This window comes from Zonotrichia leucophrys, chromosome 1 (assembly GCF_028769735.1).
Source record: "Zonotrichia leucophrys gambelii isolate GWCS_2022_RI chromosome 1, RI_Zleu_2.0, whole genome shotgun sequence".
In the NCBI taxonomy this organism is placed as follows: Eukaryota; Metazoa; Chordata; class Aves; order Passeriformes; family Passerellidae; genus Zonotrichia; species Zonotrichia leucophrys.
Window position 1 is genome coordinate 2,684,598 of NC_088169.1, and position 25,860 is coordinate 2,710,457.

A 25,860-nucleotide genomic window follows, 5' to 3' on the forward strand; every position below is an offset into this window, starting at 1 on the left:
AAATAATTAAGCTTTTATAATTATAATAATAATTTAAATTATAATAATAATTTAAGCTTAAAAGTTAGTAATTAAAGTGATGTTAATAATGAAGCAATATGGTATTACATACATATATATATATACATACATATATATACACATATATATCTACACATACATATATATATATACATACATACATATATACATATATATATATACATATATATATATATATATATATATATATACACACTCCTATATCTAAGAATATAAAATCTTAGTACCAAACTTTGGATTGTAAGTAAGACATTACTCAAGCACAGCATTCCCATCCCATCCTACAGTTTCACAAAATCCAGGGATCTGAGTTTTTAAAGGCAAGATGAACTACTGTGACCTCAATATCCAAACTGACAAAATATTTTTGCAGAAAAGATCGAGTATAGAAGATACACAGTGTGAAAATGGATCTAACCTACTGAACAGCACATGGTTTTATAATTTCCTATTTAAATTTCCTATTTCCTGAGAGAAAGGCAACTTTCCTGCAAGGAAGAATCCTTCCTGCACACCATGGTATTCTCCAACTCCCCAACCAAAATTCCTGAGGGATGAGGGTTAATTTATAAAACTGTTAATGTTTGTGACAAAACACTCATTTTTAGCAGGCTAAAAATGCACTGGGAGAATGTCAGCACGCTAAAATAAAAATTATCATGGAACCATGGAATGGTTTGGGTCTTAAAGCTCATAAAAGTCACTCAGTTTTTTTAAAATACAGTTTCAGTGGAGAGTAAGGGGCATCACCAAGGTGCAAGGAATAACTAAACACAGAATAAAACATCACAAGGACTTGAAAACCAAATTAAAAACCCGCAGCTCCTAACAGAGTTTGTCAATCTCTGTGCCATTCCCATCTCCTTCAATTACACACTGCTTTTCCTTAACTCGGACCTGCATCAGCAGCATCCACATTTCAATCCAACCCAACCCAGAGTTTTCAAATAAAATGAGTCTTCATGCCCACTTCCCAAAATTACAGCTTTTCAAAATTCAGCAGTATGAATCCAGAAAAGTAAAAGGACACCAATGACAGAAAAAGACTTTCTTCTGCAAAGCTTGGAGCTGTTTGGAAATTGTTTATTCTCAACTGACATTTTATTTAAATATCCTATTCAGCAGTTATGAAAGGAACCTCAGCCCACATTTCACTTCCACTAAAATTCACCACTTTTGTGTCAAACTTTCCCCTAACAATGGCACTTTGTGCTTCTTAAATATTGGGGGAAAGGGATCCATGATGGCATTTCATCCAGAATATATCCCACGCTGGCTTAGTCACGTGTAAATCATATTTTCTGCCAACCAAAACACTGAAACAGGATTTAAGATAAAGAACAAAACTGAAATTTCTATCTCATTAATTTAATTTCAGTGAAATGCTCGGGAAACCATTCCAGCCAATTGGAGTGTGCAGAAATATTAGAAATAGAAATATTTCTTTGTTAATCCCAACCCTTGTGAGTGAAGTAAATGTTTAATGTGCACATACAGTACATATATATATTTTATATTATATAAATACATATATTTATTTTATATATATATATAATATATAATATTTTATTATATTTATTTTATATAATATATATATTTATATATAAATATATATATTATATATATTTATATATATTTATATATATATAAATATATATATATTATATATATATTATATATATTTATATATAATATATAATGCAACGCTTGTATCACTACGCCTCAAAATCAATGGTTTTATTTTAAAATGGTTTTATTGTAAAACCTGCCCTGCCAGGGATGCTCTGAGGAGCCACAGAAGGTGGAAACGTTTCTGGCAGGGTTAACCTGCTCAGGTGGCAACGGGACAAACATCTGGCAAGAAAAGGTTTCTGAAACTCACAGAAAGAATTTCAGAAAAAAACAGAAAGAATTTCAGAAAAAAACAGAAAGAATTTCCAGCTAGAGAAAAAAAAACCAACAATGTTTGGGGAGGATTTGAAATTTCAGTTTGAGAAATAAAAGTCGCAGCGCTTTACAGAACAGCCTGGAAGGACTTTGAAGATGGAATCACAGAAGGAATATTGATCATTTAAAACAACACATGACATTTTTAGGAATTTTTATTTGACAACTTGGCCAGTGCCATTAAATTGTGGGTACCTGCAGGTGAATTCCCCCTTTGCTGTGACCTCAGGACACACAAACACAGAGCAGGGACAGCGCAGTGAGCACCAAACTCCTCCACCGCCATCTGGAGAGCTAATGAACAATCAAGGGATCCCAAATTAAACAACACAGCTTTTTCCCTTAGAATCTTTAGGACAACACTGTCAAGTCCAATCTATTCCCTCAGCCTTCCAGAATCAATTTTTCAAACTTTATGACAGCTCTAATGGTTCCCACCTGTTGCTGCTGCCTGACTTTTGACTGGCACGTTCCCAGCCAGGGTGGGAATGCAGACAAAGGCCCCCATCAGGCTCCGGCTGCTTCAGCCTGCTCAGCCATTAAATTAATTCCAGCCCCCTCCTCCCCCTTCCAGCTCTTCCTTTTTTTGGGGGGTTTATGGAAATTTGGGGAGGTGGGAAAGGGAGATGGAAGTTTGGCGTCCAGTTGGTGGGAGAGGTATGGGAAAATCCGAATCGACAGAAGTTAAATGCTGAATTTTTTGGATAATCTACTAATTAAACAGTTTATAACAAATCCCATTCATTAAGTTCTTGAAGTGTCTGTGTATTTTAAACCAACAAAACTTGGTAAAATTTGAGAGACCCTACTTTGGAAAAAGGAGATGAAAGTTTGGCGTCCAGTTGGTGAGAGAGGTATGAGAAAACGCAAAGTGACAGAAGTTAAATGCTGAAATTTTTTTATGATTTACTAAATAAACAATTTATAACAAATCTCATTCATTAAGTTCTTGAGGTGTCTGCATATTTTTAACCATCAAAACGTGGTAAAATTTCAGATAAATTTGGAGACCCTACTTTGGAAAAGGGAAATAAAAGTTTGGCATCCAGTTGGTGAGAGAGGTATGAGAAAATCCAAATCGACAGAAGTTAAATGCTGAATTTTTTTGGATAATTTACTAATTAAACAATTTATAATAAATCCCATTCATTAAGTCCTTGAGCTGTCTGTGTATTTTAACCCAACAAAACTTGGTAAAATTTGAGAGACCCTACTTTGGAAAAAGGAGATGAAAGTGTGGCATCCAGTTGGTGGGAGAGGTATGAGAAAATGCAAAGTGACAGAAGTTAAATGCTGAATTTTTTTTATAATTTACTAATTAAACAATTTATAACAAATCCCATTCATTAAGTTCTTGAGGTGTCTGTGTATTTTTTACCCAACAAAACTTGGTAAAATTTGAGAGACCCTAATTTGGAAAAGGGAAATAAAACTTTGGCATCCAGTTGGTGAGAGAGGTATGAGTAAATGCAAAGTGACAGGAGTTAAATGCTGAATTTTTTTTATGATTTACTAATTAAACAATTTATAACAAATCCCATTCATTAAGTTCTTGAGGTGTCTGTGTATTTTTAACCCAACAAAACTTGGTAAAATTTGAGACAAATTTGAGAGACCCTACTTTGGAAAAGGGAAATAAAAGTTTGGCATCCAGTTGGTGGGAGAGATGAGAAAATGTGAAGCAGCAGAAGTTAAATGGTGAATTTTTTTTATAATTTACTAATTCAACAATTTATAACAAATCCCATTCATTAAGTTCTTGAAGTGTCTGTATATTTTAAACCAACAAAACTTGGTAAAATTTGAGAGACCCTAATTTGGAAAAGGGAGATGAAAGTTTGGCATCCAGTTGGTGAGAGAGGTATGAGAAAATGCAAAGTGACAGAAGTTAAATGCTGAATTTTTTTTATGATTTACTAGTTCAACAATTTATAACAAATCTCATTCATTAAGTTCTTGAAGTGTCTGTGTATTTTAAACCAACAAAACTTGGTAAAATTTGAGACAAATTTGAGAGACCCTAATTTGGAAAAGGGAAATAAAAGTTTGGCATCCAGTATGAGAAAATCTGAAGTGACAGAAGTTAAATGCTGAAGTTTTTTCATACTCTACTAATTAAACAGTTTATAAAGAATCCCATTCATTAAGTTCTTGAGGTGTCTGTATATTTTTAATCCAACAAAACTTGGTAAAATTTGAGAGACCCTAATTTGGAAAAAGGAGATGAAAGTTTGGCATCCAGTTGGTGGGAGAGGTATGAGAAAATGTGAAGCAGCAAAAGTTAAATGCTGAATTTTTTTTATGATTTACTAATTAAACAATTTATAACAAATCCCATTCATTAAGTTCTTGAGGTGTCTGTGTATTTTTAACCATCAAAACGTGGTAAAATTTCAGATAAATTTGGGAGACCCTACTTTGGAAAAGGGAAATAAAAGTTTGGCATCCAGTTGGTGAGAGAGGTATGAGAAAATCCAAATCGACAGAAGTTAAATGCTTAATTTTTTTATGATTTACTAATTCAACAACTTACAACAAATCCCATTCATTAAGTTCTTGAGGTGTCTGTGTATTTTAAACCAACAAAACTTGGTAAAATTTGAGACAAATTTGAGAGACCCTAATTTGGAAAAGGGAAATAAAAGTTTGGCATCCAGTTGGTGGGAGAGGTATGAGAAAATCCAAATCGACAGAAGTTAAATGCTGAATTTTTTGGATAATCTACTAATTAAACAATTTATAACAAATCCCATTCATTAAGTTCTTGAAGTGTCTGTGTATTTTAAACCAACAAAACTTGGTAAAATTTGAGAGACCCTACTTTGGAAAAGGGAAATAAAATGTTGGCATCCAGTTGGTGAGAGAGGTATGAGAAAATCCAAATCGACAGAAGTTAAATGCTGAAATTTTTTTATGATTTACTAATTCAACAATTTATAACAAATCCCATTCATTAAGTTCTTGAAGTGTCTGTGTATTTTTAACCCAACAAAACTTGGTAAAATTTGAGAGACCCTAATTTGGAAAAAGGAGATGAAAGTTTGGCATCCAGTTGGTGGGAGAGGTATGAGAAAATCCAAATCAACAGAAGTTAAATGCTTAATTTTTTTATGATTTACTAATTCAACAATTTATAACAAATCCCAGTCATTAAGTTCTTGAGGTGTCTGTGTATTTTTAACTATCAAAACTTGGTAAAATTTGAGACAAATTTGAGAGACCCTAATTTGGAAAAGGGAAATAAAAGTTTGGCATCCAGTATGAGAAAATCTGAAGTGACAGAAGTTAAATGCTGAAGTTTTTTCATACTCTACTAATTAAACAATTTATAACAAATCCCATTCATTAAGTTCTTGAAGTGTCTGTATATTTTAAACCAACAAAACTTGGTAAAATTTGAGAGACCCTAATTTGGAAAAGGGAAATAAAACTTTGGCATCCAGTTGGTGAGAGAGGTATGAGAAAATCCAAATCCACAGAAGTTAAATGCTGAATTTTTTTGACAATCTACTAATTAAACAACTTACAACAAATCCCATTCATTAAGTTCTTGAGGTGTCTGTGTATTTTAAACCAACAAAACTTGGTAAAATTTGAGAGACCCTAATTTGGAAAAGGGAAATAAAACTTTGGCATCCAGTTGGTGGGAGAGGTATGAGAAAATCCAAAGTGACAGAAGTTAAATGCTGAATTTTTTTTATGATTTACTAATTCAACAATTTATAACAAATCCCAGTCATTAAGTTCTTGAGGTGTCTGTGTATTTTTAACCACCAAAACTTGGTAAAATTTGAGACAAATTTGGGAGATCCTACATTGGAAAAGGGAAATAAAAGTTTGGCATCCAGTATGAGAAAATCTGAAGTGACAGAAGTTAAATGCTGAATTTTTTTTATTATTTACTAATTCAACAATTTATAACAAATCCCATTCATTAAGTTCTTGAACCTCTGTGTATTTTAAACCAACAAAACTTGGTAAAATTTGAGAGACCCTAATTTGGAAAAGGGAAATAAAACTTTGGCATCCAGTTGGTGAGAGAGGTATGAGTAAATGCAAAGTGACAGGAGTTAAATGCTGAATTTTTTTATGATTTACTAATTAAACAACTTACAACAAATCCCAGTCATTAAGTTCTTGAGGTGTCTGTGTATTTTAAACCAACAAAACTTGGTAAAATTTGAGAGACCCTAATTTGGAAAAGGGAGATGAAAGTTTGGCATCCAGTTGGTGGGAGAGATGAGAAAATGTGAAGCAGCAGAAGTTAAATGCTGAATTTTTTTTATAATCTACTAATTAAACAACTTACAACAAATCCCATTCATTAAGTTCTTGAAGTGTCTGTACATTTTAAACCAACAAAACTTGGTAAAATTTGAAAGAATCAAATTTAGGAGATTCTAACAGAGTCCTTCATGCACTGCCCGATTACATAAAGAAAGCCTTGCAACATTTTTCTGGAAATCCTGAAGGATTTCCATAAAAGTAACTAATTTTTAGCATTTTTTTAATAATAATTTTAGTTAAGCAAAGAGAATTATTTTTCCTGAGATGTGTTTTCCTTTCATTCAGAACTGGCATTAGACACAAGCACCACACACATACACCAAAAAATTCAAATTGGTTCCTTTGGAAGCACCTTAAAAACCTGACAACTTTTTCCCCTCAATTAAAATTACCTGATTTTTGCATCAATTTCCAAATGCAAAATCTGCATCAATTTCTAGATTATGAAATGTTACCATTTAAATCTCAAGGTTCTTCACTGAACTGCAAATCACAAGGATTACATTATTCCATTACCCACGACGACAGAGGATTTACAGCATCAACCATGATAATTAAGACAATTATTTTTACTTAATAAAAGTCTTTTTGTAAGATCAATTTAAGATTGATTATTAATAAATTAATAATTCAAATTATGACCTGCCTAGGACCATCTTCCTAGCATAACATATGTAGGTGTGTAACTTGTAGTTTACAACTTACCTGAAAATTCACTATTTAAGCCTCATCATGATGGGGGAAATATTGAAAAACTACATCTGTGAGCACTTCATTGTGTTTGGATTATTTAATATAAAAAAACAACTTTTAAACATATCTGAAAAATCAGGACCACTTCTCTTATCTCCCTTGCCTTGATAATGAATCATTCATAAATTGGTCAGATTCTATTTAGCTTGATCCAAATCAAATCCCAAAACTCTGAATTAAACACTTCCTTTTACCAAAACAAACTGAGGGAAGAAAGCTCTTGATTTATTCAATTCTCACCAATTTCTTCACAATTCTTCCAACCCTGTGGGCTGAACATGCTGTGAGCACTAAAAACGAAGCAGCAAATGTCACAAATAACTGAATTTCTATAAAATAACTCTTATCAAACTGGCAAGTCTCTATCTCTGCAAAATCAGGATTCAATCTGGGGGAGAGGATTGGCAAAATCAAACAGCAACTTTTTGTTTAGTGTGTGGTTGTTTGAACACACAGGGAATGGTTTGGAATTGAAATTTGTCCATAAATTGCAATTTAGGCTGAGAACTGAAGCCATTATTGTTGGTTAACTCACCAGTGACAACAACACTCACGACAATTTAATTAAGATTAAAGAAAAAAATCCCAAACAAAATTCCTGAGGTTGTTTTTCACCTGTAAAATTCATCTGCAATTTCTGTAGGTAAATTAACCCTGATATTCAAACCTGGCTGCCACAAGAATTTCCAGCTGCAGGCTTGCAGCTTCTGTCCTGAAGAGCCACAAGACAGAATTTTCCACCAAATTTCCACTAAACACAACAGTTCAGCCTTTGTACACAGACTCCAGGCTGAGATTTACTAACTGTGATTTTCTTATCACTTAATCCCATTTCAATTCTACTGAAGAACCTTCTCTGAGGTGTCCCATACTCATTCACAAGGCTCATCTGTGTGATGATGGAAGAACCTCTGGCAGAGCCCTAATCCATGTTTTAAAAGCACAAACCAAGCACTAAAGAGCATTTTAGGGAAATATTCAGCAAAAGAAATGAGAGGAAAGAGAGGGTTAAAATTAGAGGTACAACCTGCTTGGTATCAGTCCTCTCAAGTAAAAGGCTGAGATAGTAATTTGCAGTAGAGAATGTATTTAATCTCCTAAACAGGAATATTTATTAAATCAAATTTTCTTATAGTGATGTTTAGAGGAATAAAGATTAAACTCCACAACCAAGCAAAAAGTTGTCCTACTCAACTTTCCCCACTCTTTATGGCTCAGTATTTTATATATTATCAATTAATACCCTATGAACATAAAGTTCTCCACCTCATGTCCAGTTTCCCAGCTTTCTCCATCCTTTATGGCTCAGTATTTTATATATTATCAATTAATACCCTATGAACATAAAGTTCTTTATCTCCAGTTTCTGTCTGAGCATTGTATGTTACCACAATCATGAATTCCAAAATTCTCCATTTCATGTCCACTTCTCCCTTTCCCCACCCTTTATGGCTCAGTATTTTTATATTATCAATTAATACTCTATGAACATAAAGTTCTTTATCTCCAGTTCCTGTCTGACCATTGTGTGTTACCACAATTATGAATTCCAAAGTTCTCCACCTCATGTCCAGTTTCCAGCTTTTCCCACTCTTCATGACTCAATATTTTATATATTATCAATTAATATCCTGTTAACATAAAGTTCTTTACTTCATGTCCAGTTTCTCTCTGACCGTTGTGTGTTACCACAATTATGAATTCTAAAGTTCTCCACTTCATGTCCAGTTCCCCTTTTCCCCACCCTATATGGCTCACTATTTTATATATTATCAATTAATATCTTGTGAACATAAAGTTCTTTATCTCCAGTTTCTGTCTGAGCATTGTATGTTACCACAATCATGAATTCCAAAGTTCTCCACCCCATGTCCACTTCTCCCTTTCCCCACTCTTTATGGCTCACTATTTTATATATTATCAATTAATACCCTATGAACATAAAGTTCTTTATCTCCAGTTTCTCTCTGACCATCGTGTGTTACCACAATCACGAATTCCAAAGTTCTCCACTTCACGTCCAGCTTCCCTCTGACCATTGTGTGTTACCGCAATTATGAATTCCAAATTTCTCCACCTCATGTCCAGTTTCCAGCTTCCCCCACTCTTTATGGCTCACTATTTTATATATTATCAATTAATACTCTATGAACATAAAGTTCTTTATCTCCAGTTTCTGTCTGACCATTGTGTGTTACCACAATTATGAATTCCAAAGTTCTCCACCTCATGTCCAGTTTCCAGCTTTTCCCACTCTTCATGACTCAATATTTTATATATTATCAATTAAAATACTGTAAACATAAAGTTCTTTACTTCATGTCCAGTTCCTGTCTGACCATTGTGTGTTACCGCAATTATGAATTCCAAAGTTCTCCACCTCATGTCCAGTTCCCCCTTTCCCCACCCTTTATGGCTCAGTATTTTTATATTATCAATTAATATACTGTAAACATAAAGTTCTTTACTTCTTGTCCAGTTTCCAGCTTTCCCCACCCTATATGGCGCAGTATTTTATATATTATCAATTAATATCCTGTGAACATAAACTGGACTTTGTGTCCAGTTTCTGTCTGACCATTGTGTGTTACCACAATCATGAATTCCAAATTTCTCCACCTCATGTCCAGTTCCCCCTTTCCCCACCCTTTATGGCTCAGTATTTTTTATATTATCAATTAATACCCCATGAACATAAAATTGTTTACTTCAAATCCAGTTCCCCCTTTCCCCACTCTTTATGGCTCAGTATTTTATATATTATCAATTAATACCCTATGAACATAAAGTTCTTTATCTCCAGTTTCTGTCTGACCATTGTGTGTTACCACAATTATGAATTCCAAAGTTCTCCACCTCATGTCCAGTTTCCAGCTTTCCCCACTCTTTATGGCTCACTATTTTATATATTATCAATTAATACCCTATGAACATAAAGTTCTTTATCTCCAGTTTCTCTCTGACCATTGTGTGTTACCACAATCATGAATTCCAAAGTTCTCCACCTCATGTCCAGTTCCCCCTTTCCCCACTCTTCATGACTCAATATTTTATATATTATCAATTAAAATACTGTAAACATAAAGTTCTTTACTTCATGTCCAGTTTCTGTCTGAGCATTGTGTGTTACCACAATCATGAATTCCAAAGTTCTCCACCTCATGTCCAGTTTCCAGCTTTCCCCACCCTTTATGGCTCAGTATTTTATATATTATCAATTAATACCCCATGAACATAAAATTGTTTACTTCATGTCCAGTTTCCAGTTTTCCCCGCTCTTTATGCCTCAGCATTTTATATATTATCAATTAATACCCTATGAACATAAAGTTCTTTATCTCCAGTTTCTGTCTGAGCATTGTATGTTACCACAATCATGAATTCCAAAGTTCTCCACTTCATATCCAGTTTCCGCTTTCCCCACTCTTTATGGCTCAGTATTTTATATATTATCAATTAATACTCTATGAACATAAAGTTCTTTATCTCCAGTTTCTGTCTGACCATTGTGTGTTACCGCAATCATGAATTCCAAAGTTCTCCACCTCATGTCCAGTTTCCAGCTTTCCCCACCCTTTATGGCTCAGTATTTTTATATTATCAATTAATACCCTGTGAACATAAAGTTCTTTATCTCCACTTTCTCTCTGACCATTGTGTGTTACCACAATCATGAATTCCAAATTTCTCCACCTCATGTCCAGTTCCCCCTTTCCCCACCCTTTATGGCTCAGTATTTTATATATTATCAATTAATACCCCATGAACATAAAGTTCTTTACTTCATGTCCAGTTCCCCCTTTCCCCACCCTTTATGGCTCACTATTTTATATATTATCAATTAATATCCTATGAACATAAAGTTCTTTATGTCATGTCCAGTTCCTGTCTGACCATTGTGTGTTACCACAATCACGAATTCCAAAGTTCTCCACCTCATGTCCAGTTCCCCCCTTCCCCATCCTTTATGGCTCACTATTTTATACATTATCAATGAATAGCCTGTGAACATAAAGTTCTTTATCTCCAGTTTCTGTCTGACCATTGTGTGTTACCACAATCATGAATTCCAAAGTTCTCCACCTCATGTCCAGTTTCCAGCTTTCCCCACTCTTCATGACTCAATATTTTATATATTATCAATTAAAATACTGTAAACATAAAGTTCTTTACTTCATGTCCAGTTTCTGTCTGAGCATTGTGTGTTACCACAATCATGAATTCCAAAGTTCTCCACTTCATGTCCAGTTCCCCCTTTCCCCACCCTATATGGCTCAGTATTTTATATATTATCAATTAATATCCTGTGAACATAAACTGGACTTTGTGTCCAGTTTCCAGCTTTCCCCACCCTTTATGGCTCAGTATTTTATATATTATCAATTAATACCCTGTGAACATAAAGTTCTTTACTTCATGTCCAGTTCCCCCTTTCCCCACCCTTTATGGCTCAGTATTTTATATATTATCAATTAATACCCTATGAACATAAAGTTCTTTATCTCCAGTTTCTCTCTGACCATTGTGTGTTACCACAATCATGAATTCCAAAGTTCTCCACCTCATGTCCAGTTCCCCCTTTCCCCACCCTTTTTGGCTCACTATTTTATATATTATCAATTAATACCGTATGAACATAAAGTTCTTTACTTCATGTCCAGTTTCCCTCTGAGCATTGTGCGTTACCACACTCACGAATTCCAAAGTTCTCCACTTCATGTCCAGCTTCCCTCTGACCATTGTGTGTTACCACAATCATGAATTCCAAAATTCTCCATTTCATGTCCAGTTTCCACCTTTCCCCACTCTTTATGACTCAATATTTTATATATTATCAATTAATACCCTATGAACATAAAGTTCTTTATCTCCAGTTTCTCTCTGACCATTGTGTGTTATCACAAATTCCAAAGTTCTCCACCTCATGTCCAGTTTCCAGCTTTCCCCACTCTTCATGACTCAATATTTTATATATTATCAATTAAAATACTGTACACATAAAGTTCTTTACTTCATGTCCAGTTTCTCTCTGACCATTGTGTGTTACCGCAATCATGAATTCCAAAATTCTCCACTTCATGTCCAGTTTCCAGCTTCCCCCACTCTTTATGGCGCAGCATTTTATATATTATCAATTAATATCCTGTGAACATAAAGTTCTTTATCTCCAGTTTCTGTCTGACCATTGTGCGTTACCACAATCATGAATTCCAAAGTTCTCCACCTCATGTCCAGTTTCCCCTTTCCCCACTCTTTATGGCGCAGTATTTTATATATTATCAATTAATACCCCATGAACATAAAATTGTTTACTTCATGTCCAGTTTCCAGCTTTCCCCACCCTTTATGGCGCAGCATTTTATATATTATCAATTAATATCCTGTGAACATAAAGTTCTTTATCTCCAGTTTCTCTCTGACCATTGTGTGTTACCACAATCATGAATTCCAAATTTCTCCACCTCATGTCCAGTTCCCCCTTTCCCCACCCTTTATGGCTCAGTATTTTTATATTATCAATTAATATACTGTAAACATAAAGTTCTTTACTTCATGTCCAGTTCCCCCTTTCCCCACCCTTTATGGCTCAGTATTTTATATATTATCAATTAATACCCTATGAACATAAAGTTCTTTACTTCATGTCCAGTTTCTGTCTGAGCATTGTGTGTTACCACAATCATGAATTCCAAAGTTCTCCACCTCATGTCCAGTTTCCACCTTTCCCCACTCTTTATGGCTCAGTATTTTATATATTATCAATTAATACTCTATGAACATAAAGTTCTTTATCTCCAGTTTCTGTCTGAGCATTGTGTATTACCGCAATTATTAATTCCAAAGTTCTCCACCTCATGTCCAGTTCCCCCTTTCCCCACTCTTTATGGCTCACTATTTTATATATTATCAATTAATATCCTGTGAACATAAAGTTCTTTACTTCATGTCCAGTTTCTCTCTGACCATTGTGTGTTACCACAATCATGAATTCCAAAGTTCTCCACCTCATGTCCAGTTCCCCCTTTCCCCACCCTTTATGGCTCACTATTTTATATATTATCAATTAATACCCCATGAACATAAAGTTCTTTATCTCCAGTTTCTCTCTGACCATTGTGCGTTACCACAATCACGAATTCCAAAGTTCTCCACTTCATGTCCAGCTTCCCTCTGACCACTGTGCGTTACCACAATTAAGAACTCCCAACCAGAAGATTCACCCAGGACGCGCTGGGTGCCCACCTTACCCATCCAGAAGGTTCATGGTGCTCGTGGTCACCTCGGTGAAGAGCAGGATCTTGCCCAGCTTCTTGGTGTGGAGGTGCTGCTGGTAGGTGTGGAGGCTGAAGTGCTGCGAGGAGAAGCTGCCCGTCTCCGTGATGACGGGCACCAGGGACGGCGTCACCTCCGCCCGGGACTCGCGGGACGGGACAAACTTCAGGGACACCTTGCTGGACGCCCTCAGCCCCTCGGCGTCCACGTTCCCCTCCAGCCACTTGAGGAAAGCAAGATGGATTTCCTGTGGGAAAGGGTGACGAGATTAGAAAGATCACCCCATGCGAGGACACACCAACATCCTTCCAAAAACGTTTTTATTCGAGCAATCTTCTACTTCAAAATCGGGAAATTTTGCCTCCTCAGAAACAAAGTTCTGCTGCTTGTAGTTGACACTGTCCTAGAGTACAGACCATGCTCCTTTGAAGATTAATTAAGTTTAATTTTTCTCTGTGGCAGGGTTTGTAGTGCTCTTCCTACATCCTAAAGCATGGAGTGCACACATTCATCTGCAGCTGGCAGGTTTCTCACCGTGCTGAGATCCTCTGCTGGAGGAAACCCTTTAGTCCAGAACTAAGGATTTGAAAATACTAGATATTATATATTATATATTATATATTATATATTATATATTATATATTATATATTATATATTATATGGTATATAGTATATGGTATATGGTATATATATAATATATTATATATTATATGTTATATGTTATATATATTATATATAATATATGTTATATGTCATACATTATATACTATACATTATACATTATCTATTATCTATTATATGTTATATATATTATATTATGTATCAGATATATGTTATTTGTCATATATTATACATTATACATTATATATTATCTATAATATATTATCTATGATCTATTATATATTATATGTTATATGTCATATATTATATATTATATATTTCAGTATTTTATATATTATCAATTAATATCCGGCAAACATAAAGTTCTTAACTTCACATCCAGTTTCCAGCTTCCCCCACCCTTTATGGCTCAGTATTTTATATATTATCAAAAACAATATATATATAATATAATATAATATAATATAATATAATATAATATAATATAATATAATATAATATAATATAATATAATATAATATATAATATATAGTATATAATATATAATATATATAATATATAATATATAATATATAATATATAATATATAATATATAATATATAATATATAATATATAATATATAATATATAATATATAATATACAAAATTTGGATTGAGCCTTCTCATCTAAGACACAAAATATGTAATGGGCAAATGCAGTGAGGGATGAAGATCAAGGGAACAGGTATCAGATTTTAGTGGAGATTATCTGCGTGTACAATTCCCAAGCAGAATGACGCCAGCACCAGGTTTATCTGGAAACACAGCCGTGAGGAAGAGCTGCTTGCTCAGTCCTTGCAACACCTTCCAAAATGATCAGCACATAGGTAACTTTCAGAAAACTGCCTTTTCTGACCCACAGATGGGGCAACTGAGAGCTGTTTATAAACTTTTATTCCATTTTCAGTCTCATGAGAAGGGCGAGACAATACAGATGTTATAATTCACAATCAGAAGCTCATTATTTCCTAATTACAATGCACTGTAAGTGTTTCTTGCCCTATCAGCTTTAGCCACACCATGCTGTAAATGTTTTTAAGTTAATAATCTAAAATTTCCCCTCATGGGTCCCACAATTCACCTTTCACAGTTCTATTTCTCCAAACTATCCAGTCTAATTTACAAAACCATCCTTTGAAACTTGTTCCCAGCTCCATTTCTCCCTCAGCAATGTCTGTCCCGTCCCAGGGCATTTCTCAGTCAGCATTTCTTGTCTCAAGGTTTGCACACAGATGCACAAACGGTGTGAGCCTCCTGTCAGGCATGGAGAATTCCCTACATACACACGCCCCACGTTGGGCGCCAACTTGCTGGGGGGCGTACGTGGCCCGAAGCTCGAAGTCCGGCTGCTGAGGGCGAAAGGCCGACGCCCTTCTGCAATTCCTGGCCAGCACCTGTGGGATCTCAGCGCCTCAGGACTGAGGTGTCACCGAGAGCACCCTTGGGGGGCTCGGGAGTCCTGGAATGTTCCAGAAGTGTCTGGTGGCTGGACTTTGATCCCACACAGGAGACGACACCTGTATGAGGACAGGAGGGTTTCACCGGGGTGAATGGTGAAGGGATCAGTTAATTAGAGAGTGAAACACAGGGTTTAGGATTTCTGTACAGGGGGGTTTAGAGAAGTAAGATGGAGGAATTGGGGCGTGTCCTGTCCTTCTTCTTCTTCTTCTTCTCCTCCATCTTCTGTGGTGATGGTGGCACTTTGGGATTGGTCATTACTAAAAGTGCACTGGGCAATAAGGGTGAAAGGTATTGGGGAAAAATGATAAATATTGTACACGTAACTTTGGGTATAAAGATAGGTGACCGCCCGGAGGGCAGGGAGTGTGCTCATGGCTGGCTGCTGAGCAGAGCTCTGTCGGGCCCAGAGAAAATCTTTTAGATAAACAATTAATAAACACCAAGACCGAGAAAAGAACTGAAGCCTCTTCTGTTCCTTTGAAACGCGGCTGCCCCAAGGCCACCCCGGGCCTTTCCAGGCCATCCAAACAGCCGAAAACCGGACAAGCACCCCTCGGCGTCTGAGGGCCTCGGGCTGTGCTGGCTGTGGATTGGCTCACACTGCGGGTATGGCGAGGAACGGAGCTGACCACTTCACCGGGGGTTAACGTCGGTTTATTGAAGGTGTAGCGGGATCCAACGGGGGGAAACCAACCGGGAAAGTGGCCCCGAAAAGGGGGTGAGTGCGTGTGGGCGTACACGGCCCTGGAATCCGGCTGGCTGGTGAGGGGCGAAGGGCAGCACCCCTGCACATCTGAGGGCAGCCCCCCTCGGCGTCTTGGCCTCGGGCTGGGCTGGGTGATAGCTCGGAGCAGCGCGGTGTGAGACGAATCAGGAGGCGACCACTTGCTGGGGGTAAACTGTCGGTTTATTACAGAAGCACCAACAAGGAGGGGAAACACCCAGCAAATGGCCCCGAACAAGGGGCGGGAGAGGATTTTAAGGGAAAAGGGGGGAAAAGGCAGGGAAACCCGGCTAACCAATAGTAATACATATTTGGAGGCACGAAACATAACTGATATACCAAAGTAACCAACTGTTATAAATCATAGGAGGGGCTCCGGGGCTACAGCCAACCATAACTCCCAGAGAAAAGAAAATTCTCGAAACCTGGGAGGAGAAAAGGGGTGATTGACTGGGCCCAGGGAGGAGACAACTTTCACTTATAAGGGAGAATATGGGAGGAACAGTTTCATTTCGGCAACTAAGAACAGCGAGGTTTCCATGGCAACCTAACTGACAGGGTAGCAGCGGCGGGAACTAACAGGGAAGGAATAAACCATTTAATACAGAAAATAGGGGAGCATACTAACAAACTTAAGAACACACCACAGCAGGGGTGAAACAGGATTATAAAGGAGGGGGGTGGGTACAGGTGGAACCAATCGGGAAAGGTGAGGGGATGAAGTTCACAGAACTGACACTCCATGGAGACCAATAATCAAAAGGTAAAGGAGGTGTCCTGGGACCCCAGCCAGCCACCATCTCCAGAGGAACGAAAGTTCTGGAAAACCAGGAGGAGTGGGGGGTGATTGACTGAGCCCAGGGAGGAGAAAAGATTTACTAAAAAGGGAAAAAGGGGCAGGAGAAATTATATAACTTGGGTGACAGACACAGGGGTAACCATGGTAACCTAACGGACATCAGGGCTGTGGCGGGAAAAACTGGGGGGACAAAACCATTTTACACATAATAGGGGGGAACAATACATAAATTGGGGGAATAACACAAGAAACTTAACAACACACTACAACATCTACAAATCCATTTCCCACAACTAAGACTCCATTTGAAGGCTGAACCAGCAGTTTCAAAAACCATTTCGTGATTTCTCAGTGGAGTATCTGCTAAAGCAGGTGACACCTTTAGCTAAGGGAGATTTACTACTGTGAGTATCCCTGTAGTAACACCCTGCACCACATTCACCATTGCTGCAGATAAATCCTGCTTTGACAGGTTTGAAATGACACGTTTGCCACAACTTCAGCAACAGCCACAAACACAAATTCTGGGACTTTTTGCAGCTTAAATTTCAGACAGTTGAAGTTGTGTTTTATGCCATAAACGAAACCACAAAAAATTGTGGCTCTGATTGGGCTGGAAATAAGGCACTGGTGATGCTTGCCCTGGAATTCCCAAGAGGATGAAATGTGATTTTTAAACAAAAATGTCCAAACCAAACCCACGCCCCTCATCCCCACCACTGCTGGATCTGGATTTCCACCTCCAGAAATGACCTGCTCTACAATTTCACAGCCTGTGCTGCACAACACGACACAAAAAAAAGAATAATTTTCCCCAAATTTAGTTCCAAGCCCCAAGACTAAGAGAAACTCAGCACCTAAATTTTACTCACAGAGAAATTTCTCCTCATATCTTGCCTTCCTAAAGCCCCCTCTTAATATTTTCTGTCCAAACTCTTGGATAAAATATCTTTAAATATTTCCTTCTCCCTCCTTTTTTTATTTTTTTGCTCTGCATCATAAATGATGATGTGATGCTGATTAAAGGTTTGGTGAGCATTTCTTTTGATTTCACTCAGCTTTGACAGAATAAATAAATTCCTTACACATTATTTTTTGTTTTACATACCCGCAGTAATTGATTGGCTGTAAGTGATATTTGGAGAAATTACAGCTTTCATTTCTGTCAGGGAGAACATGGAAAAATTCTGTTTAATCAGAAAGTGTTTCCCTATTGCTTTCCAACCACAGAAATCCACTCAGCAGCACTGGATGTGCAAATCTTACACACAGAAACAGAATTTTAACTCACCCAAAGTAAAAAATGGGTTTAACTCACCAAGAATTAACTCACCTAAGGCTGGGTTTAAAGTCTGACAGAAATTAAGTCATTTAACCTCCTAAAAATTGATTTAAGCTCTATAAAAATTTACAGAATTTTACATAAAAAGAATTTTAACTCACCCAAAGTTAAAAATGGGTTTAACTCTCCCAGAATTAACTCACCTAAGGTTGGGTTTAAAGTCTGACAGAAATTAAGTTATTTAATCTCCTAAAAATTGATTTAATCTCTATAAAAATTTACAGAATTTTTACAGAAACAGAATTTTAACTCGCCCAAAGTAAAATCTCACCAAGAATTAACTCACCTAAGGCTGGGTTTAAAATCTGACAGAAATTAAGTCATTTAATCCCCTAAAAATTGATTTAATCTCTATAAAAATTACAAAATTTTACAGAAACAGAATTCTAACTCACTCAAAGTTAAAAATGGGTTTAACTCTCCAAGAATTAACTCACCTAAGACTGGGTTTACAGTCTCTCAGAAATAAAGTCATTTAATCCCCTAAAAATTAATTTAATATCTCTAAAAATTTACAGAATTTTACAGAAACACAATTTTAACTCACCCAAAGTAAAATCTGGGTTTAACTCTCCAAGAATTAACTCACCTAAGGCTGGGTTTAAAATCGGACAGAAATTAAGTTATTTAACCTCCTAAAAATTGATTTAATCTCTATAAAAATTACAGAATTTTACAGAAACAGAATTTTAACTCACCCAAAGTTAAAAATGGGTTTAACACTCCCAGAAATAACTCACCTAAGGCTGGGTTTAAAATCTGACAGAAATTATTTAATTTCCTAAAAATTAATTTAATATCTCTAAAAATTTACAGAATTTTACAGAAACAGAATTTTAACTCACCCAAAGTAAAATCTCACCAAGAATTAACTCACCTAAGGCTGGGTTTAAAATCTGACAGAAATTATTTAATTTCCTAAAAATTAATTTAATATCTCTAAAAATGTACAGAATTTTACAGAAACAGAATTTTAACTCGCTTAAAGTAAAATCTCACCAAGAATTAACTCACCTAAGGCTGGGTTTACAGTCTGACAGAAATTATTTAATTTCCTAAAAATTAATTTAATATCTCTAAAAATGTACAGAATTTTACAGAAACAGAATTTTAACTCGCCCAAAGTAAAATCTCACCAAGAATTAACTCACCTAAGGCTGGGTTTACACTCTGACAGAAATTAAGTCATTTAATCTCCTAAAAATTGATTTAATCTCTATAAAAATTACAGAATTTTACAGAAACAGAATTTTAACTCACCCAAAGTAAAACCTCACTAAGAATTAACTCACCTCAGGCTGGGTTTACAGTCTCTCAGAAATAAAGTCATTTAATCCCCTAAAAATTAATTTAATATCTCTAAAAATTTACAGAATTTTACAGAAACACAATTTTAACTCACCCAAAGTAAAATCTCACCAAGAATTAACTCATCTAAGGCTGGGTTTAAAGTCTGACAGAAATTATTTCATTTTCTAAAAATTGATTTAATATCTCTAAAAATTTACAGAATTTTACAGAAAAAGAATTTTAACTCGCTTAAAGTAAAATCTCACCAAGAATTAATTCACCTAAGGTTGTGTTTAAAATCTGACAGAAATTAGGTTATTTAACCTCCTAAATATTGATTTAATCTCTATAAAAATTTACAGAATTTTACAGAAACAGAATTTTAACTCACTCAAAGTTAAAAATGGGTTTAACTCACCAAGAATTAACTCACCTCAGGCTGGGTTTACAGTCTCTCAGAAATAAAGTCATTTAATCTCCTAAAAATTGATTTAATCTCTATAAAATTTACAGAATTTTACAGAAACAGAATTTTAACTCACCCAAAGTAAAACCTCACCAAGAATTAACTCACCTAAGGCTGGGTTTAAAGTCTGACAGAAATTAAGTCATTTAACCTCCTAAAAATTGATTTAAGCTCTATAAAAATTTACAGAATTTTACATAAAAAGAATTTTAACTCGCCCACAGTAAAATCTCACCAAGAATTAACTCACCTAAGGCTGGGGTTACACTCTGACAGAAATTAAGTCATTTAACCTCCTAAAAATTGATTTAATCTCTATAAAAATTACAGAATTTTACAGAAACAGAATTTTAACTCACCCAAAGTTAAAAATGGGTTTAACTCTCCAAGAATTAACTCACCTAAGGCTGGGTTTAAAGTCTGACAGAAATTAAGTTATTTAACCTCCTAAAAATTGATTTAATCTCTATAAAAATTACAGAATTTTACAGAAACAGATTTTTAACTCACCCAAAGTAAAATCTCACCAAGAATTAACTCACCTAAGGCTGGGTTTGCACTCTGACAGAAATTATTTAATTTCCTAAAAATTAATTTAATATCTCTAAAAATTTACAGAATTTTACAGAAACAGAATTTTAACTCACTCAAAGTTAAAAATGGGTTTAACTCACCAAGAATTAACTCACCTAAGGTTGGGTTTAAAATCTGACAGAAATTATTTCATTTCCTAAAAATTAATTTAATATCTCTAAAACAGTACAGAATTTTACAGAAACAGAATTTTAACTCACCCAAAGTAAAATCTCACCAAGAATTAACTCTCCTAAGGCTGGGTTTAAAATCTGACAGAAATAAAGTCATTTAATCTCCTAAAAATTGATTTAATCTCTATAAAAATTACAGAATTTTACAGAAACAGAATTTTAACTCACCCAAAGTAAAAAATGGGTTTAACTCACCAAGAATTAACTCACCTAAGGCTGGGTTTAAAGTCTGACAGAAATTAAGTCATTTAATCTCCTAAAAATTAATTTAATATCTCTAAAAATGTACAGAATTTTACAGAAACAGAATTTTAACTCGCCCAAAGTAAAATCTCACCAAGAATTAACTCACCTAAGGCTGGGTTTAAAGTCTGACAGAAATTAAGTCATTTAATCTCCTAAAAATTAATTTAATATCTCTAAAAATGTACAGAATTTTACAGAAACACAATTTTAACTCACCCAAAGTAAAATCTCACCAAGAATTAACTCACCTAAGGCTGGGTTTAAAGTCTGACAGAAATTAAATCATTTAATCCCTAAAATTTAATTGAATCTCTCTAAAAATTTACAGAATTTTACAGAAACACAGTTTTAACTCGCTTAAAGTAAAATCTCACCAAGAATTAACTCACCTAAGGCTGGGTTTAAAATCTGACAGAAATTAAGTTATTTAACCTCCTAAAAATTGATTTAATCTCTATAAAAATTACAGAATTTTACAGAAACAGAATTTTAACTCGCCCAAAGTAAAATCTCACCAAGAATTAACTCACCTAAGGCTGGGTTTACACTCTGACAGAAATTAATTACAAAATAAAGGTGATTAAACTGTGATGACACCGTAAATAAATAATAATTATGACGTGTTTTTGCCACAGAACATTTCCTAGAAATTCCAAGCATTTCCTCTCCTGAGTGCATTATTTAAAGTGATTTTTTCCCTTTTTTCCCAGTGAAAACTTCTTGTTTTCACTGCTTCTACCACATCCTGAAGCATTTAGGAATTGTTTTATTTCATTTCCCCCATAATGTCCATGTGCTTGCTGAGCTGATCAAAAATATAAACAGATAATCAAGGAGGGGGATTTTTACAAATTCCTAAGAAAATACGGAAAAAAATTCCTAAAAAATTCCTAAAAAATTCCTAAAAAAAATACGGGTTTAGGTGTTTAATAAAGTTTCAAGTAGTGGTCACAGTAAAAAAATTTAATTTTTACTGTAAGAAGTTCCCTCACACAAAGTTTCAGGAAGAGGGATGCTGAACATCCCACAATTATTTTGGCACAGAAAAAAAATTATTTAAATTAAATTAAATTTAAATTAAAAATTATATTTATTTGTATAATAAAATGAAATTATTATTATTAATTTCTGCTCCAAGTCCACACGACCCTGTCAGAACTGAGGGATTTCAGCCCAAAATCCAGCTGGAATTCCCAAATTCTCCTGGTCCAGCAGCAGCCTCTGGTGGCCACTGGGAAAAAAATGGGATTTTTCATGGATTCTAAAGGAAAAATCACCCAAAAGCAGAAAAGCACTGCAGCAACACAAAATACAAAGAAAGAAATACAAATAAATACAAATAAATAAATACAAATAAATACAAATTTCAGCTACTGCACACTCAGCCCCTCCACTCATCAGCACAAACTGCGCTAATTGTGACATTACTTTGTTAATAATTAATTATTACATTAATATTAAGCTCATCTACGAGTTTAATATTTATAAGAAGAATAATATTTCTTATTATGGAAGAAATGGAAATATGGAAATATTTTCTTATTATGGAAGAAAATATTTCTACCTGTATTTTAAGTGGTAAAAAAATGTAATTTCAATGCATTATTAAAAAAAAAAGGCACCAAAAGCAGAAAGTACCCAACACCTCTCATTAATAAATTCTCCCAAATTTATTGAAATTATTATTTATCCAAAGCTCAATTGAAATATTTTTTAAAGAGAACCAAGGAGAATTTGGGAATTGGGGAAATTCTGATTTATCACACTGAGAGTGGCTCTGAATGAAAAGCTCTGAGCAAGAATTGGGATGCAGAGGACAGGAATTCCCAAAATTCCCAGAAATACAAAGTATTTTAAATGGTAAAAAGATTAATTTTAATGTGATTTTAATTTTGGAATATCCCAAAATTCCCAGAAATACAAAGTTTTTTAAATGGTAAAAAGATTAATTTTAATGTGATTTTAATGAAATTTAATGTAAATTTGACGTAATTTTAATGTATTTTAAAAGAAAAGTCACCAAAAGCAGAAAAGCACTGCAGCAACACAAAATACAAAGAAAGAAATACAAATAAATACAAATAAATAAATACAAATAAATACAAATTTCAGCTACTGCACACTCAGCCCCTCCACTCATCAGCACAAACTGCGCTAATTGTGACATTACTTTGTTAATAATTAATTATTACATCAATATTAAGCTCATCTACGAGTTTAATATTTATAAGAAGAATAATATTTCTTATTATGGAAGAAATGGAAATATGGAAATATTTTCTTATTATGGAAGAAAATATTGCTACCTGTATTTGAAGTGGTAAAAAATGTAATTTCAATGCATTATTAAAAAAAGGCACCAAAAGCAGAAACACCCCTCATTAATAAATTCTCCCAAATTTATTGAAATTATTATTTATCCAAAGCTCAATTGAAATATTTTTTAAAGAGAACCAAGGAGAATTTGGGAATTGGGGAAATTCTGATTTATCACACTGAGAGTGGCTCTGAATGAAAAGCTCTGAGCAAGAATTGGGATGCAGAGGACAGGAATTCCCAAAATTCCCAGAAATATAAAGTATTTTAAATGGTAAAAAAATTAATTTTAATGTGATTTTAATTTTGGAATATCCCAAAATTCCCAGAAATACAAAGTTCAGCCACGCTCCAGCCCCTCAGCTTCTCATCAGCACCAATTGTGCTCATTGTAACACAAAGAAGGAAGAGTACACTCAATATTGGCATTAAAATATTGCACCTGTACACTCAATATTTGGATTAAAATACTGTAATTGAACACTCAATATTTGGATTAAAATATTGTAACTGTACACTCAATATTGGGATTAAAATATTGTAACTGTACACTCAATATTTGGATTGAAATATTGCACCTGTACACTCAATATTTGGATTAAAATATTGTAATTCAACATTCAATATTGGGATTAAAATATTGTACCTGTACACTCAATATTGGGATTAAAATATTGTACCTGAACACTCAATATTGGGATTAAAATATTGTACCTGTACACTCAATATTGGGATTAAAATATTGTACCTGTACACTCAATATTTGGATTAAAATATTGTAATTGAACACTCAATATTGGGATTAAAATATTGTACACTGAATATTGGGATTAAATACTGTACCTGTACAATCAATACTGGGATTAAATATTGTAATTGAACACTCAGTATTGGGAACAAAATAAATATTGTACCTGTACACTCAAGACTAAAATATTGTAATTGTACACTCATATTGGGATTAAAATATTGTAATTGAACACTCAGTATTGGGATTAAAATATTGTACACTCAATATTTGGATTAAATATTGTAACTGAACACTCAATATTGGGATTAAAATATTGTACACTCAATATTGGGATTAAATATTGTACCTGTACAATCAATACTGGGATTAAAATATTGTATCTGAACACTCAAAATTTGGATTAAAATATTGTACCTGCACACTCAATATTGGGAATAAAGTAAATATTGTACCTGTACACTCAAGACTAAAATTTTGTAATTGTACACTCAATATTTGGATTAAAATATTGCACCTGTACACTCAATATTTGGATTAAAATATTGTAATTCAACATTCAATATTGGGATTAAAATATTGTACCTGTGCACTCAATATTGGGATTAAAATATTGTACCTGTACACTCAACATTGGATATAAAATATTATACCTGAATACTCAATATTGGGATTAAAATATTGTACCTGAACACTCAATGTTAGGATTAAAATTTTGCAACAGGACACTCAATATTCGGAATAATATACTTTCACTGAACACTCAATATTGGGATTAAAATATTGTACCTGTGCACTCAATGTTGGGAACAAAATAAATATTGTACCTGTACACTCAAGACTAAAATATTGTAATTGTACACTCATATTTGGACTAAAATATTGTAATTGTACACTCATATTGGGATTAAAATATTGTACCTGAACACTCAATACTGGGATTAAAATATTGTACCTGAACACTCAGTATTGGGATTAAAATCTTGTACCTGTACACTCATTATTTGGAATAAAATATTGCACCTGAACACTCAATATTGGGATTAAAATATTGTACCTGAACACTCAATGTTAGGATTAAAATTTTGTAACAGAACACTCAATATTAGGAATAAAATACTTTCACTGAACACTCAATATTGGGATTAAAATATTGCACCTGAACTATCAATATTTGGATTAAAATATTGTAACTGAACATTCAATATTGGGATTAAAATACTGTACCTGTGCACTAAAAATTCGGATTACAATATTGTACCTGTACACTCAATATTGGGAATAAAGTAAATATTGTACCTGTACACTCAAGACTAAAATACTGTAAATGTACACTCATATTGGGATTAAAATATTGTAACAGGACACTCAATACTGGATATAAAATATTGTAATTGAACACTCAATATTTGGATTAAAATATTGTAATTGAACATTCAATACTGGGATTAAAATATTGTACCTGAACACTCAGTATTGGGGTTAAAATATTGTAACTGTACACTCCATATTGGGATTGAAATATTGCACCTGTACACTCAATATTTGGATTAAAATATTGTAATTGAACATTCAGTATTGGGATTAAAATATTGTACCTGAACACTCAAAATTTGGATTAAAATCTTGTACCTGTACACTCATTATTTGGAATAAAATATTGCACCTGTACACTCATTATTGGCATTAAAATATTGTACCTGAACACTCAATGTTAGGATTAAAATTTTGTAACA

The 25,860-nt window shown here is 34.3% G+C and overlaps 1 protein-coding gene across 1 annotated transcript in view; it reads right to left on the minus strand.

Annotated features, from left to right (window-relative positions):
- Window positions 1–25,860, minus strand: part of HLCS (holocarboxylase synthetase) — a 190,146-nt gene that overhangs the window by 104,461 nt on the left and 59,825 nt on the right. The window contains exon 6 of the mRNA XM_064705190.1: window positions 13,278–13,549. Within this exon, the coding sequence (XP_064561260.1) occupies window positions 13,278–13,549 (272 nt within the window). The remainder of the gene's footprint in view (window positions 1–13,277; window positions 13,550–25,860) is intronic.